Source organism: Aspergillus luchuensis, chromosome 5 (genome assembly GCF_016861625.1).
Source record: "Aspergillus luchuensis IFO 4308 DNA, chromosome 5, nearly complete sequence".
Taxonomy (NCBI): domain Eukaryota; kingdom Fungi; phylum Ascomycota; class Eurotiomycetes; order Eurotiales; family Aspergillaceae; genus Aspergillus; species Aspergillus luchuensis.
The window spans coordinates 4,502,836-4,515,197 of record NC_054853.1 but is presented as its reverse complement, the minus strand read 5'-3'; the positions used below and the strand labels follow the sequence as shown (position 1 = coordinate 4,515,197).

General features: G+C 50.6%; 2 protein-coding genes across 2 annotated transcripts; one reads left to right on the top strand and one right to left on the bottom strand.

The window, feature by feature from the left end:
* Positions 1 to 210: 210 nt before the first annotated feature.
* On the bottom strand, positions 211 to 9,872 carry AKAW2_51479S (membrane morphogenesis protein VPS13; the record flags this gene model as incomplete). The annotated part of the gene is made up of 4 exons (XM_041691413.1): positions 211 to 251; positions 306 to 722; positions 774 to 2,391; positions 2,442 to 9,872. 4 exons carry the CDS (start codon positions 9,870 to 9,872, stop codon positions 211 to 213), a joined length of 9,507 nt encoding a protein of 3,168 aa, XP_041544900.1.
* Positions 9,873 to 11,038: 1,166 nt separating this feature from the next.
* Positions 11,039 to 12,205, top strand: AKAW2_51478A (DUF3429 domain-containing protein; the record flags this gene model as incomplete). Its single annotated transcript, XM_041691411.1, has 4 exons — positions 11,039 to 11,257; positions 11,322 to 11,366; positions 11,476 to 11,700; positions 11,783 to 12,205. 4 exons carry the CDS (start codon positions 11,039 to 11,041, stop codon positions 12,203 to 12,205), a joined length of 912 nt encoding a protein of 303 aa, XP_041544899.1.
* Positions 12,206 to 12,362: the final 157 nt, after the last annotated feature.

The window sequence follows — 12,362 nt, the reverse complement described above, 5'->3', positions numbered from 1 at the left end:
AAGCTGCGCGAATAGAACGGTTCTCGCTTAATTTGCTGTAACATGGGAAAGAGACCAAAAGAAGAATAATAGCAATGCGTTATCATTACAACCTCTGCCTTTCACCATCCATTTCATGTCATATCGGACTTCGAATCAACCCTTGTAGGAAATTTTACCCAACCATCAGCCGACATAACATCGTTAAGAGAAACAGGGAATGTGTTGTGTTTAGCCGCGAGAATTGTATTTCTCGTTGAAGGCGTTGACGGCTAATTGAAGTTAGCATAATTACATAGCAGTTGCTGGGCCGTATGGGTACTCACCAATTGCTATCTGCCGGTACAGCCAATTTCTGGAGCTCTCATCTTGAACCGGGATGAAGGGGCCATTCGCACCACCCTTGAGAGTGATGCTCATACCCGTACGCTCCTTGGAAATAGTTTGGATGTCGGTCAACCGCATGTCCCACTCGGTTCGCAGCTTCTTGGTTCGCACGAGGATAATCCGATCGTAAGTCAACATGACCAGCATGTCCCGTCCCGGAAGTTCCAGGTGTGCGATATAATCCTCGTTGAAGTACTTTCCATCGTCGGCCGTCTTGAGCCAGAATTGTCCTAACGCTTCGCGCTGAGAGTAGGGCCGCACGATACCATCGGTGCCGATAAAGCGAGTGAGACGAACACGGTCGAGTCCCTCGGCATCAAACACAGTTGTCGTGTTTCGCACGCCCTCAGCCAGATCTAATTTGGGTCAGTTCCTGGTTTGCTTCGAAAGTGTAATTATAGACTTACTTGAGGCAAGGTCAAAAGCTCCTATCGCAGGCTTCGTCGCCAAACCTAAAACGCCCTTTCCAACACCCTTGAAGAATCCTTGAATACCTTCCTTTTCAGCACCCTGGAGTGGATGACGGGCAAGTCCTCCAATTCCACTTGCTAGACTAGTTGCGAATGCATTACCGCCTGCTGTGATGCCATATAAGGCGTGCTTGGGCCGGTTCCGAGACTTGGACATCCGCCGCTGGTCTTGGAATTCTTTATCCAATGTAGCAGCAGCCAAACCCTTGGACATACTTCCAGTAAGCTTGGCCATACTGTCAGAAAATCCAAAGACGGATTTCTTCACAAAGCTGGTGGCGCCCTTTGCGATACCGTAACCCAACTCCTGGGGTCTATCAGTCATGACCAGACCTTGGTATGGTTCGTAGAAGATATCTGCCACACCAGAGCTGACGGTATTAAACAGTCCAACAGGGTTGCCCAAGAAATCTGCAGAGCCGAGGACCACATGTACTTGGCGAAGGAATTCTTGCGTGTAGTGTCTCTGGACGTTGCCGACAAGCACTCCAAAGGAGACGCGCGCATTCTCCAGCATCAATGCATTCAGGCGTACCGGAGCATCGTTGACATTGCCCATTGACATTGTCATGACGTGAACGAAGAACATCAGCGGGTTGGACGGTTGCAGAGCATCTTCCGCATTCACACGTTCAGTACGCATGAAAGAGATGTCTATCTGCATAGGTTGCAGATGAAGAAGTTCAAAGTACACGTCCTGAGCGGCACCTTCATTCTGCGGCTCTGGAATGTTCAAGTCCTCATCGCAGAGTTTCCCTTCATGCGGCTCAGACCACGAAGCACCAGGCACCTTAACAAAGTCGAGCATTGCGGCAATGAAATCTTCATCAAGCTCCAATGTCATCTGCTGCAGAAGAACTGTGGCATATTTGATATAGAGAACACCATAAGAGTCGTCCTTAACGCGGGTAGCCATAGCATGGAAGATTGGATGTGCTTCCATCTCCTTTCCAGTCTTTGGAACCACACTGGGATACAGCAAAATGGGAAAGATGCCTCCATACAGCTGATTGTCGATTTGAATCCACTTGATTGTGGTGTTCAGAGTCTGGTAAACTCTTGATTCTCTGAATTTGATTTCAATATCGCGGAATGTCAGATAAAGCAGCTCCTTCAAGTTTTGATTGATCAAGGAGATGCCAATGCCTCCTAGCCGGAGCTGGGCTTTGAAGTTGACATCCGAATCAAGCTCTTTCACTTCGAAGCCAGTGCTCAAGCTGCTCTGTGATGCTTGCCCCTTCTGCTTGTAAATACTCTTCGATGCCTTGAAGTTCGACAAGACCAAAGTCTGGGTTGGACCATTTGCAACAATGTTGATATCAATGATCTTCTGAGTCTCTCCATACTGGGTTGGGGGAATTCTCATCGGTATCAAGTTTCCGATCTCAGCAAGCTTGATGTGCCTTTCCTTGCCTTTGCAAGTTAAGACAAGGGACTTGTTCTTGGTGGCTGGATAATCCCAGGCATAGGGCATGATGCTGCGAGGAGGAAGGCGGTAGCGAATAGGTCGCCAGCCATTGGACCTGTCTTCCTCGTCGTCTTCAAGGTTCGGGTTCTACGGTCGCGTTAGCAATGCATGTTTTGAGGCGGACAAAGTATACTCACAGCCTGGAAGAAAATGAATTCCATGTCACTCTCGTTTCGCATCGAGAAAGGCCAGTTGCGAGGCTCAAAACTGAAATGGATGAAAAGAGTTGCGCCCTCCATGATAATATCAACCTTGATAAGTCTCTGGCGTTGATTAGCTTTGGCAAGCTTGACATGTACGGTTCCAATATCGGCAATGTTGAAGGGCGATGACCATTGATTGTTCACCCCCGGGAAGCAGAGGCACAGCTGCTTGTCCACAACTTGGCGTAAGAAGTGTAGGGGTGTCAGTTCACCACTCTTGATTTGAAGGACATTCGATGAGCCAGGTTCCCGGACCAGGATGTCCTCGTTTAGCTTGTTCTTCAGAATGAAGCGTGGTGCAATGGTCACGACCTTCGTCAATTTGTATTTTCCGTCGCCCTCGGCGACAGACACACCTGAATGGATCTCGGATCTACCATGCCTGTCAGGAAGAACGACCTCGAATGTGCTCCCAATAGCTTCAAAACTCTGAGGCTTGCTCCAAGCAGATTCACCAATTCTCAACATGGAACGATTCTTCTGGTCATCCGTGTGGTAGGAGTACATGTAAGGAAGCGACCGCCCACCATGCCTCGAATCAGCCATCAGGCCCTGTCCAGCCGCTGACCGCGCTGACTGTAAAAAGGCCTTGCTCTGAATTTCCATAGGAAGTCCGGTCTTGTTCAAGATGAGATACGGACTGTAGACAGAAATCTTGAAAGCTCCACCGCTGTCAGGCACATTGAAGTAATGGAGCTTCAGTCGAAGTTGAATGCCTCGATCATCTTTCAATGAAAGCACGTGCTCTCTCCTGTAGTCCTGAGAGTTGCCATTGATGATTGCAAAGTCGCTCTGCCTGAAGACAGTGTCCTCTAAGTCGACGCTGAGGAGTAGCAGATGAGATAGCTCAACGACATGGACAGGGCTCACACCACCTTTGCGCAGGAAGTTCGTCCAATCCTTCTTGGTGTTCTTGTCATAGATGCGGTATTTGAAGTCGTAAGGCAGAAGGTTCTGAATTTCAACTGGAGCAAAGATCCGGAGACGCATGTAAGGATAGACACCTGTCAATTTATCTCGGGCGTTGAATGAAGCATGCAGTTGGAAATAGAATGGAGGAGCTTGTTGTCCGCCTTCACTAAGACACTTTATTGTCCGCGTTGGCCGACGCAAGAGCTCTCTCCAATGCAAATGTTCACGGGACCAGTCATAGCCGAAGCCCTGATCAGGGCGAATAACAAGGGAGTGCATATACGCTGCCCCAACGGGCGCAGGTCGCGCATCACCAGGAAGGATCTTCTCGATTTTCAGAAGATGGCCATCGTTAGGGTTGAACACGCCCAATTCTACAGGTATTTGTGTGCTGTTCTCAACAACCAGTGGCGAGCGGAAGGTGATATACTTGACATTGTCGGGACCCAGCTTGACTTCCACAAGCAGTTGGTGAAGAATGCCGTCCTTCTTAGGCTTCAGACCATACAGGATCTCACCCTCACGAACAACGGGAATGCGGCTAACGCTGTCGAAACCACTTCCTTCGAGCTTGACTCCAACCAGTCCAGCATGGCCTTCTGGCGCAAGCGTCTCACGCATAGCAGTAGAATCCTCGAATCTCCAAGGGTATTCTTCGCCATCAGCCAATTTAGCAGCCGGCCCCTCTTCGTCAGGGCTGACATCGGCCCAAACATGCAAATCGAAGCCAGTGTAATTGCGAATTCGGTAGGGCGCATCAGCACCTCTTGGCTTAGAGAGAACATCTTCATCCGTTGATAGGAACTGGAAAGACTTTGATGCCAGGGCGATAGTTGCCGAAGTAACTGTAAGCTCCATCGTCTTATGAGAGTAGGCATCTATAGACAGGATCTCAGGGGCAGTTTCCTTCGCAACGTGGAACCCTAGCTGCCAGGGCTCAATAAGGGGTTCCCAAGCTGACTTGGAGAAGTTATACACATTGACAAATGTCTCGAAATTGGTATCGGCATGAAGTGTTGACGACCAGTCCCGAATATCAACGTTGAACTTCTTGACACTCCAGTCGAGCAGTGGAAGATCGTGAAGGTCTCCAATAAGGATTACCCTGATACCATCAATTTGAGCATTCAACTCCTCCCGCTTCAGCACGGCAGAGCGTTGCGAAACGAGCTCCCCGCCCGAGTTCTCAGCTCTGGCACTCGAGTGTCGTTCATTCCTCGAGACCATTGCTGCCGAGGTCTGTCTCCCACTGGATCGTCTCCTAGAAGAAATCGGTCTTGTGCTCTTGACATCCGATAGCTTTTTCGGTTCTTCATGTTCAATAGACTGTGTACCTTGAGCTCTCATCTCAGATGCCTTGTTGACAATTTGTATCGCCATTAGAATATCGCGAAGAGAAAGGCGCAGAACCAACGGCTCGATATGGACATTTATGGAGGTTAAGGAGGAACCCTTTTCCTGTGGGCGACTATCGACAGATACTTCCAGGGTAAAGTCATCCAGAATTCGAAGCCTGCTTGTTTCGAACTTGTCCATGCGGCATAGGAACATGCCCACCTTGCTTATCTGTAGTGTAGAGACATTTTGGTGTGAAAATAGCAGCTGCTTCGTTCCAAGAACGATGGCCTCGGTATGCGTAATGGCCGGGTTTGCGATGGTTATTACTTGAGCATCGACAAGGTTGACTCGGAAAGACACAGTCATCTGACGGTCAGCGGCAGGCGCAGCGCCTCCGCTTGATGGTGTTATTGTAGATTCTTCAATGCTATCAGCAGTGCTAGTCCTTGGCTCCGACTCGTCGGGTGACTCATCGCCGTCTTCTTCAACAACTGGCTCCTCTGTTGCGAAAGCCGAATTAGCAAAGGATTGCAGGGCTGACAAGTAGTCCAGGGCAAGAATTATTCGCGGGCTGTCGATGGTCAGCATCGCAATGAGATGATTGTTCGGACCTGGAGTCATGGAAACGCTGGCCATAAACTGTTGCTTGACGTCGTTATTGATCAGCGACATGATCTTTCTGAATTTGTTTGTATCTTTGTTGCGACTATCGCGAATAGAGAGTGAGTGAATGAGAAGCTCAGACTCCAGGGAGCCATCGGTCAACATGCGCAACTTGACACGCGTGTCATTGAGTGAGAATTTGGATAGACTAGCATCTTCCAAGCAACCGACTGGCGCATCGTCATTCGAAAGAATGAGCTCTAATCCAACACTATCCACCTTGAAGATCATATCAAGCCGGACCCACGTCTCGTCGTTAGGGCTTGCTCCTGGTGCCGTCGTCTCTTGAGCTTGCCTAGTCTGGACTGCCCTAGATTCGGCTTTTCTAGTGGGGTCTGTAACGGATGAGGGAAGTGACTCCATGGCTTCTAGTTCTTGTTGCTCAGTATCAGTCGCAAAAGCGTTGGGCACCCTCTTCGACAGATCCAGCAGGAATCTGAGCTGCTTCTGTGATATCCTAAGATTTATGGGGGACAGAGACCCCTCAACTTCCATGTCCGGTCTGGGATTGTCTTGCTGATGCTCGAGATAGCAGATACTAAATTCCAGGTTGACTTTCTGGATCATTTCCAGCTCCTCTGCGGTACCTTCGTCATAGTGGAACTTTGAAGTCAAACGAATGTTGCGAATTCCGGAAGAGATAAGATTAACAGCAGGGCCATCTTTATCATTCTCATCGAGAGGAACAAAAGTATTCTTAGCGTATATTTCACCCAAGTGAGCAGTCACTGTATCATGGGGAAGATCTTCCCTTATGGCGCCTGGGAAGACCAGTATTGGAGTCATTATCACGACATCAAAACGCATTCTGGATGCATTTTCTTGCAGCTGATTGGCCTGGTTGGCTGCAGCTTGCCGGGCGGCGTTGAAAATAGCCTGCATCTTGCCGAACTTGACCAGGAAATTGATTATCTTGCGATAAGGCTCTTCTAAGAAGTTGATTTTCATTGAGCCTGACCGGAGGAAGACTTCTGAATCATACCCCGGGTAAGTTGTACTCTCAGGATCAAAGGTTTCATATTTGAAATCAGCAAAGTTCTCGCCTTCGATGGTCAAAAGCCTGCGAAGATCAGAGTTTTCTGAAGCTCCCGTGTTGACATCGTCGATCAAAGTCAAGCTGCCGATGCGAGACTGTATGAGCATGGTTTTGTCTACGAGCGAAATGCCCACGTCGGCCGTGTTGAGGCTCAGAGTAGCCAGTCTAACACCATCATTGTTGAGAATGAGAGCTATACTCTTCAAGTCGGCTTTGATGCGGATTTTTCCGCTTTGTTGCGGTTGCTCCTGAACAGTGCTAATGTCCTGGTTCGTCTCATTTGACGGAGTAATCTGGTTGTTCGGCTGTTCTGGGTTCGTGAATGTCAACAGAACAAAGTCAAGCAGTGTCAAGAGCGTCTTCCTAGTAACGACGAGGTTGATGGTGGAGACAGAAATATCAAGGTTCATCGCTACACCTTCGTATGTCGATTGGAAAACAGGAGACTCCGGCTTAACTCGAACGAACTTCAGATGGAAAAGGTCTTTTTCTTCATCGGCATCGAAGCCCTTAGAGGACAGAATCCTCTTAAATTCCGGGACTGGATTTTCCTCAATGTAATCATCGACACTCGAAGATTTCAGAACAACTTCTGCAACCATGTCAAAGGGCCGCATATAGTAGTCCAGCGCAAACCCTTCGGCAACTAGCTCAACCAACAACTGGTCGCGGAGCGGATCCTTCGGATCGGAGCGAGATAACGAACCACGAAGGCGACCGACCGTGAATTTGAATTCGAAGTCTCGACGGTGTATGTTGGTTGGCTTGTCAACGCTCTTCCTCTGTTCATCGTCTGACTCATCATCAAAGTCTTCGTCAACATTGGGAAGCTCCCTCAGGATAGACGGCTGGAACGAGGAAGATCTCGCCCTATTGCCAGATACTGTGGTTTCTTTCGTCTTATTGGCGGTGTTGCTCGGCGCGCTACCATCATCGAAGTTAGGGATCGCAATGTCGATCAGCTTCATGAGACCTTTATACTTGGCATCGGACATTGAAGCATGCAGTTCTGGAAGGTGGCCGGAAATGCGAGTTCTGGTGAGCTCAGTGACCTTTGGCACAATACACATTTCTAAAACGAAATCAACATTGATGCGATCGATGATGTGCAGGTTTCGGGTCTGGACATCCGTGGATAATTGCGCCTTGGTGGTCTCAATTCCGGGTCCAATGAGGACTTGCGTCGAGTCCAACTTGATAAGAAATCTGTCGTACAGAAGGTGCTCGAGCTCCTTATAATCGCCTTCCTCGTACTGCCGTTTCTGCTTCGATTGAAGATCTCTCATTGTCTGCCGGTCGACGAGTTCGCTATTGACACTGATGTGACCAGCGTCGAGAATCAAACAGAGGGAGCTCTCTTGTGTGATACTTTCAGGAACAATAATCAGAGGCGCATGAATATCAAATTGCGCGTCAACCTTCTTGTGCTCCTCCAGCGCAAACTCCAAGCCCGCTCGGGTTTGCTGCCGGATGCCTTCCACGGTGGCACCGGCTGTGTCCAGAAGGGCCCCAATCGATTCCATATGTCTCTCGGGCGGTTCAAAGAATTTGACAACCTCAACGATGAACCTCGGGTTGTAGATGACCTCGATACTCTTCATTTTGACCTTCACGACCGAATCGGCGTCACTTTCGAGAGGGTTCTTCTCGAGTTCTAAGTGGAACAGGCCGTCCCTGTAGTCAGAAGCATCATCGCCAGCATCATGCTCCAGCTGGCTGTCAGAAGCTTGGGATAGACGGTTCTTCGGTTCTGGCAGTGAATCCTTGACCTTGACAATCTGGGGGAAAAGACTCCCTTCCGTCGTTCCATCATAGACTCGCAAGCCACCAAGGTTGAGGTCGATGAAGAAGGAATCAGGACGCTGCAAGGCCTTGGCTCTGAAGTTGTCGAACACGAACTGCATGATTTCGTTCGCCTTCCCGTGCGGGTCACGTTTCAATGTAAAGCTTCCAGCTCTAAGACCTGCATTAACTTGCAGCTTCACCCAGTCTCTTGGGACATCGACGCTGTCGGCAATTGCCTTTTTCTCATCCCAGTCAATAGCATTATAAAGTTCCTGCCGCTGTTCTTCGGTCATGGTAGTCTCCTCGGACTCCTCCTTCTTGCTGCCCCAGAACCATTCTGACCAGGACTGCTGCTGCGCAGGCTTCTTGACACCGACATTCTCCTTTCTTAATTGATTCCTCGCCAACGATCTCCAAAAACGAATGTCTTCGTAGCTGAGCTTCCTTTGCAGGCGTTCGTAGTTTTCAGCGTCTGCGCCTGTCAAGATTTCTTCGCGCTTTTTCTTCTTGAACAAGTCAATGTACGCGATGCGGTCATCTCGTCGTTCCTTGATGTAGTCCCAGGTCCAGCGCCTATTTCGTTCATGGATCTTGCTAAGTACAGCCTCCCCAGCAAACCTCAGCCAAGCGCGGGGATCCTCCTTTGGTCTGCACTTTGGCTGGAACTTCCTGTATTCCTGGTGGCGGATGAAATAGTGAAAGAGGTCGACAAGCATCAGCGCATCACGATACTGGTGGTCGTCAAGGACGAAACTGAGTTCATCAAAGAGCAACCTCGCTTTGATCGCCGCCCTATCATGTCCTCCAGACTTGTCCATCTCTAGACCAGCACGTCCGCTAACCGGCCGAAGCATGAACTGAACATTTTCTTCGCTATCAATGCCCGACCTTAACTTCTCGATCAACTCCGCATGGCCAATTCCCTGTGCTTCTGCGCCTATGTCGGAACCTCGACCTGTACCCAGAAGATTTGCATCTGTGTTCCAGTAGATTGCGAGGGCGCCGAGGATTGCCAGTTTATGGGTCGTACCGGAAGTCGACTGGATGAAAGTGGGATTCCACTCGGAGTCGGTGCTGACGGCACTGAGCTCCTTCAGTGTCACACCGAGGGCGAAGGGGTGGTCAGGCGAAGAAATCGAGTCCTCGTAGCGAAAATGCACGTTTTTGATGGATATCTGGAGGTTGTCGACAACGGCCGTTACCAGGCTTTGGGTAAAACTTTGGTTCCGACGCTGCTCTTCCTGGCTCATGCCCTCTGTGTTGCGTTCCTTAAGCATTTCCGCGCTCTCAATCTTTTCCATCTTCAGGTGATGCGCCCGCCGCTCTTCCTCCTCCGGGTCGTAGTCCTGATCTTCCTTAGGAGCCGCAAGCAGAAACACATCTTCAATGTCAACCTTGACTGGCTTCCCTCGTAGATTCGACCAGGGGATCGACAAGGTGAGCTCTCCGACATGTCCCTCTACAACGTTGAGCGGCAGACGTAATTGATCGAGAGCCTCCCGTCGGAGCTCCAAGTTATGGAGCTTCACATCGCCAGACCAGATTCCGATGTTCAACTGTCTGCCATCAAAGTTCTTGATGTACATGCCCAGGGTGCGGTTGAGCAAGTTGGCGACAAGACCCTCCAACATGGTTGCGGGATGCGGCCGTAACCCGGGCCGGGGGCTTCTGCGTGGAGACCGTAGGGGATAATAGAATTATTCGTAACTGATTGTTTAGGCCAGCCTGGTTGTATGAAACGCAGAGTCAGCATGACATCGATGCAATAATTCCAGATTGGTGGGGGAAATAAAGGGCGGTCGAGCAAGCAAATGAATAGAATGGGAAAGACCTTTCAATGATGCGCGAGTTCTAGTTGCACTCGCAGATAATAGAGAAAAGAGCCATGCAGAAGGTTGGCTCAGTATGCACGCGATACAAAATGCGGGCGGCAAGTGCAAGCAATGGGCTAACAAAAAGTGGAAGTATAGATAGTTGAATCAAGTGCGGAGAAAACGAAAGAGGAACGTGGAAGGGCTAGCTGACGTATTCCCGCGGCAGTTCAGGTAGACGGAAGAGTGTAAGGGAAAGGAGGGGGGAATAGTAAGTAGTCGAAGGTTGGGTATCAGGCTTGGCCCAGTAACCCAATTGTGAAAGAGTGGAGGACGAGACTTGTCTCTAGATAGGCGAGTGTACCTGAGAAGGCATGTGCTGGGCCGATGATAATAATACGAAGGGAAGAAACTAATCACTAATAGGGGGAGGGAAGAGGGTGGATAGAGCGCTGCGTAAGTAAACGCCGTGACGCGGTACGGAGCAGTTACGGAGACTCTCAGTCACTGTCTCACAGTAGAATCGGGCCCTGAGTGACGTCGGTGCTTCTGCCATGGCATGGCCTGAGCTGAGAGGACCCCCTTCCACTTCGAGGCTAGCTGTCTAGGGCTGCAGCCCTCGTGGCTGAGTCAGCCCGCGTGGTGGTTTGGACCAGTCATGCCTGAGGCATTGTCTATGACACCTGCGGGGTTGGTGTCTACGGTGTGCCGGAGAACGACGTGACCGCACCTCAGCATAATATCACCTCATTCATTCGTGGTCTCCAAGATCGAATTGCTTCCCCGGCCTGACATCTCCACTCCCACGAGTCAATCTCGACCAATTTCTGGGTGAATACCCTCATCTCCGCTCTTGCACCTTTTTCTCCTTCTTCCACCAGCTCAATTGGGTGTGTATACCCCCGAATTGCTTGCTTCCGAGCTCTTCCACCCTCGACCTTGCTAACCGCGGATATCGGGAAAAAAAATCAGCTGTCTAGACGACAATGCTGTACAGAACCACTGCTGCCCGCTCTGTCCTCAGGGCTATCTCGAGCTCCAACGCCTCGGTCGCCCGCTCGGCCCTGTCCAACAATGTCTTCAAGGCTCCCTTGACCTCTTCCGCTCGTTATCCCGCTCGCCCGACCACCTCCCCCAGCCTCGCTCTGGCTGCTCGCAAGCCCGTCACCACCGCTCTTGTCCGCTATGCCTCCACCTCCGCTAAGGTGAGCTGGGAATGAGGCGAATTGAGTACTACCATTGATTCAATTGCTGATCGAAGATCCACAGGAAGGCGAGGAGCCCGACATGATGGCCGGTATCAAGACCGAGGCTGTATGTGTTTCCATTCGTCCCCAGATATCGCTACTTCTGCGGGGCAACTAAGTCTCTCGGCGATACCTCTGGAGTCCAATGCGCTAATGACTATATCTCAAACCTATAGAAAGTCATCAAGGACACCTTCAGCCTGGAGGCCGTCCCCAAGGAGGCTCTCTACCTCGGAATGGCCGGCGTCATCCCCTACGTTGCTACTTCCCTGCAGACCGTCGCCCTCGCCTATGAGGTCAAGACCGCCGCTTTGGCCGGTGATGGTCTGATCTTCTCCGGCCAGAGCGCCGAGTTGATGCTGCACATGATCGAGCCCATCCAGGTCGGCTACGGTGCTGTTGTAAGTAACCCAGCCTCAATCTGACAGCAAACCCCACTTGTCCCAAGAGAATACCCCAGCTAATCAGACCACCCAACAACAGATCCTCTCCTTCCTCGGTGCCATCCACTGGGGTCTCGAGTGGGCCGGCTACGGCGGCAAGTACGGCTACAAGCGCTACGCTGCCGGTGTTATCGCCCCTGCCGTTGCCTGGCCTACCCTGCTGCTCCCCGTTGAGTATGCCCTGATCTCTCAGTTCCTTGCCTTCACCTTCCTGTACTACAACGACGCTCGCGCCGCTGCTGCTGGCCGCGCCCCCGCCTGGTACGGCATGTACCGCTTCGTCCTCACCTTCATCGTCGGTGCTAGCATTGTTGCCAGCTTGATCGGCCGTGAGCAGATCGCTGGTACCCTCAGCACTGAGCACACCATCAAGGACAAGATCAACGCTCTGATCTTCCTGCAGAAGAAGGAGAAGGAGGAGGTTGAGGCCCGTCGTCGCGCTGAGCTCGAGGATGCCGAGTAAGGGATTAAAATCAATTGATATCTCAAGTCGAAGTGTTGGTTTATTTTAATTCCCTGAAAAGTATATAGTACAAAGGGCAATTCGGAGAATCGGGGGAGTGGGGGAAGTCATCCAGGCTGTCTGTGGCAAGCATGGTTGTGATACAGTAGAAATCATG